General features: G+C 45.0%; 1 protein-coding gene across 1 annotated transcript; it reads right to left on the bottom strand.

The window, feature by feature from the left end:
• Positions 1-2: 2 nt before the first annotated feature.
• Positions 3-3,778, bottom strand: LOC310803063 (differentially expressed in FDCP 6 homolog; the record flags this gene model as incomplete). Its single annotated transcript, XM_083667699.1, has 8 exons — positions 3,658-3,778; positions 2,160-2,300; positions 1,682-1,864; positions 1,344-1,571; positions 1,007-1,153; positions 706-726; positions 417-525; positions 3-139 (listed from the first exon to the last, which is right to left on the bottom strand). Coding segments are annotated over exons 1-8 (1,062 nt in total), but the record flags the coding sequence as incomplete, so codon positions are not given.
• Between the last annotated feature and the right edge of the window lie 1,020 nt (positions 3,779-4,798).

Raw genomic sequence — 4,798 nt, 5'->3', positions numbered from 1 at the left:
AGGCGCAGACGCTGCAGCTCCTCCTCTTTGACAGTGCACCTCCTCTCCCGCTCCTCCCTCTGCTGCCGTCGCCGCAGCTTCAGGTCCTTGTGGAGGGAGCTCTTCCCCTCCACACACAGACGGATGGCTGTCTGGATGGCTGTAGGACAGAGGGAGGAGAGAAATAGGAAAACTATGTCTTAGTAGGCATAATAATGCAAGCCTGGGTGTCCGAGTATTTCTGCCTTCAAAAACGCTAGCCACATTATTTCATTTCCAAACATGACATTGAGGGGTTTCTACTACTTCAAGCAGAAACAGAGCAGAAACCTCCAGCCTAGCATAAAGGCTAGCCCCTTTAGTACTGTATTGAGAGGATAACTGTAGTGCATATTAGATCTTCATGCAGGTTTGGAGTTAACAGTTTGAACTCTGACCTGTGGTCCACTCCTGTCTCTGCTTGGTGTCCGGGGCGCTCATCTCGTAGGTCTTCGTGAGGGTCTTCACACAGAACATACACCTCTTCCCCTCCTTCTCTGGCAGCACCTGGCAATCACAATACATCTCATGATGGTGATTGATGATGATGATAATAATGATGATGATAATGTTGATAATGACAACATATTTTGCTGGGTAAGAGGACTGTCGTACTAAGCCAGTGTAAAATCAATCAGGGTTTTTTTTTTTTTTTTTTTGCTGACGAGTAATAAACTTCAACTTTACCTTTGGGTTTTTTACTCCATCCTAAAAGAAAAAATGTACAATGGCTGCTCATGACATCTATAAAGTATTGCTATAGATCAAGAGTGGCGTGACCTGGTCCTGCAAAGCCAGACTCATTTTGTCTAACACTATCTCACCTGAGTATACTCATTGTGGCCTACATTGAAAAGAATGCTGATTTTTAAATGATGATATTTAAATATTTTCTTGCTGGGCTGGTTCTGGAGCAAAAGTCTTGAGCTCTGGACTTTCTTCACTATTTCCCATCAAAGATCCCCTTTCAGGGTGTGGTACACTGTACCTCCACACAGCAGTTCTGGTCCAGCTCGATGCAGCCCTTGCATTCCTTGCGGTCCTCACTGACGTAGTAGATCAGTGTGTTGGGCCTAAGGGAGAACCAGCGTTCATTCCAGTTCCTCCGCAAGTGGCCCTTCTTCCACAGATAACCCTGGGCAACAACACACACACATTGTATTCGTTTACAAATATTTACACGTGCACACACACACACACACACACACACACACACACACACACACACACACACACACACACACACACACACACACACACACACACACACACACACACACACACACACACACACACAAAGTGAACCGTCTAGAAGTAAAAAGCACCTCTTTGATGATATTGCCCACAATCTCTTGGTAGACCTCCTCTATCGCCATGGTGACTGATTCCCTTTCCACACCTCTGGTCAGCTTCCCAGTATTGACAAATTCCAGGAAGGCCCACACAGTGATGCCGCTCTGCTGCACGGCATCCTGGGAGATGAAGTCGTCCATCTCTACACAGCTCAACTCAACACTTATGGCTGAGCAGATCTTCTTCAGTAAGTATTCAACCTGTGGGGCGATGGGGATTAAATGGACAGTAACGCACTTTACTGTTTTAGCTGGCCCACCACAAAATATTGTTCCTTCTTTATCAGGAAGGATGGAACAAGTGATCTCACCTCCTCCGGAACAAGAACCAGCGGGTACTTGTCCTCAGACAGGAAGTTGAAGAGGCACCAGAGGCGGAAGGCATCTTTATTTGGCAGAATGCCCATGCCATCTTTAGGGTGGTAGTTCTTGTTGGCACACAGAGTCCAACAGAGCTCATCGACATGCTCCTTGTTAAATGTGCCAGCAATGACCTGTTAACGTAAAGAGAGGTTGGTACTGTAACTGTGTGTATGGTCAGGGATAGTGTGTGTGTGTGTGTGTGTATGTGTGTGTGTGTGTGTGTGTGTGTGTGTGTGTGTGTGTGTGTGTGTATGTGTGTATGTAGGTGTGTGTGTGTGTTAGTGTATGTGTGTGTGTGTGTGTGTGTGTGTGTGTGTGTGTATGTAGGTGCGTGTGTGTGTGTGTGTGTGTGTGTGTGTGTGTATGCGTGTATGCGTGTGTGTACTATATGTGTGTGCACACACGTGTGTGTATACAATATGGTACCTTGTCCAAGATGAATTTGTTGAGGTAGGGCATGTATCCTTGGTTGGAGACGGGTCCATCATCATCATCTCTGAAGTGGTCCTCCAGGGCCACGGGATCATGGGGGATACTCAGCACAGTGTATAGGTTGTGAGATAACACCTGCAAGGTATTACCACAGAGTACAGAGCGTAGATTTGGGGCTGCCGCTCAGAGCACTTCCGTTTCTCTCTCATGTTGTTGTGAGTGTCAGATGTTGAGGAGATAAGGAGAAAGTCTACCGTACCGTATTATACACTAACATGTTACATTAACATCAGACCTGCTCGTTGAGTGGTTGAGAAGGGTTTGTGAGTTTTAGGCCTTCACCAGTTTGAAAATGGTTGTGTGTTGAGGCGAATGTGAAATGATCTCTTTCTTTGTAAACCTGGATTTGTATTCTGTTTACATTTTTCAGCGAAAGTTTCCGTAATGTTTTGCACTCATAGCACTGCATATGAGTAAAAGACGTCAGGGATAGCCGGTCTATGTCACTGTAAAAATGTCAGACTAAACGCCAGAGTTTTGAGGGCCTCCGTGAGCGTGTTTTCATAAGGCTGAGACTCAGAGCCCAAGCCTCATAGTGTGACTGGGATTAGACACGTCACAAGGACCGATCTCACCCACAATACACCATCCACCATCACGAATACTGACCCAAATTACACGCAAACACAATCTACTGAACGACTTGAGGGAGATTCATACAGTAGTAAAAAAATAAACATTTTCATTGTCCATAAGATGACAATGATAAGTCAGAGGAGTTGGCTGAAGCACATACAGATCTGGGACCAGGCTAGGAAAGGGTCTAAACATAGTCATACCACCATAACATAGCAGATTATAGCTTCTCTCCATTCCAATGGTCTAGCCTAGACATAATCAAGGGAATTAGCCCCCATACCCAACAATCATGTGATTATTATTTCAGTCTCATGGAGAGAGGACCATAAATCAAAAGGCTTGTTGTGTCGTACTTGTATTGTGATGATCAAATATTAATATAAGCGGTTTGATCCATCCATTACTGACTATAAAGTCACTGTATGAAAAAAACACCCCTAAAAAACGGTTGATTTAATCTGTGCTCTACGTGGGCGACAGGAAAGATCATACTCATGCCCATACAAGCATATTGAACAGAGTGAAAAAAAAGACTTGACACGAAATTAAATGTCAACCTACATGACCCAGAAAAAAACATAGCTCATTTAAACAGTAGACATCTATCTTGCCCACACGTTTCTTCATATATTAAATGACAAGTTAAGACGGTGATGTCATATAATGTCAACTCAAGGCAAGAAAGTATGGAATAAGTTATGAAATAAACACATTTATAAATGCAGTACACACCAAGGCAAATGTTGGTAGATGGAGACAGACGCTTGAAAGTGACAACACCCCCTTGACCCCAGCTCCTTGACCCCATAACCACCTCTGCTGACTCCTGACCCCTGACCCCCTGGCCTCTCACCTTTAGCTGGGACTTGGACACCTTCCCGCTCTTCTCCACATCCAGAGAGGTGAAGGCATACCAGATGGACTTCAGCAGCTCAGCACGTAACTCCATGACTGCCTCAGCTCCGTTCTGCTAATTTTCACTGCGCCTCTGTGTGTGTGTGTGTGGTGTGTGTGTGTGTGTGTGTGTGTGTGTGTGTGTGTGTGTGTTCTCAGTGCACAGAACTGCACTTGTCTCCGTTAAACCCCAACATCCTGCCCTCTGCTTCGAAGGGTCCCTGAAGCTCAATGCTGCCACCTGTCTGTGAAACATAACAAAGTGGTAAAGGGGAAATAGTTGGTGTGTTTGGATTGACCACCAGAGGGTACCAGAGGGCAGTAAGAGTTTTTTTAAAGTAGATGGGGTCAGCAGAGAAATGTATTAAGGTGGTGGGGAGGCATCCCACTGAGGTTTAAGAGATATATACATGCTGTGTGTGTGTGTGTGTGTGTGTGTGTGTGTGTGTGTGTGTGTGTGTGTGTGTGTGTGTGTGTGTGTGTGTGTGCGCGTGTGCACGTGCTTGCGTGTTTGTTTGTGTGTGTGGGGGGGGGGGGGCTGGCTGTTAACAGATTGTTGATATTTAATTGATATACTCACACCATTCCATACACCTCAGAACACAAGACCCAAAGCAAATCTACCCTCTGGTTACCCTAGTTTATCTTTCTTACACTTTGATACAGTATATATCAATGGATCCTCTACCTGTTCTAACCTACATCTCTTCATCATCCCACCTGACTTTCAATCAACTCCAGGAAGACAAAGCCCACAACGCAGGGAAACAAGCAATCTCTTTTATTGTCTTGTTTCATGTCAACATCTTGGCCTGACATTCATTCACTTGTAGTTACTGCAGAGCTTTCCTATACAGACTGATCCCTTCTTTTGTCGTTGAGCTGGATTGGATTTATGAGAGGATCATCAGGATTTTGATGTTTTTGTTTGTGATCTTCTATCTGTGCTTTAAGCGGGTTAAGTGTGTGTGCGCGCACACACACATACACACACACACATACCTACACCCTTGTGTAGACACACACACACACATACACACATATACGTAAACACACACACACACACACACACACACACACACACACACACACACACATAC

This window comes from Argentina silus (genome assembly GCF_951799395.1).
Source record: "Argentina silus genome assembly, chromosome: 4".
Lineage (NCBI taxonomy): Eukaryota > Metazoa > Chordata > Actinopteri > Argentiniformes > Argentinidae > Argentina > Argentina silus.
The sequence above is the reverse complement of the archived record's forward strand: the minus strand, read 5'-3'. Positions and strand labels throughout refer to the sequence as shown.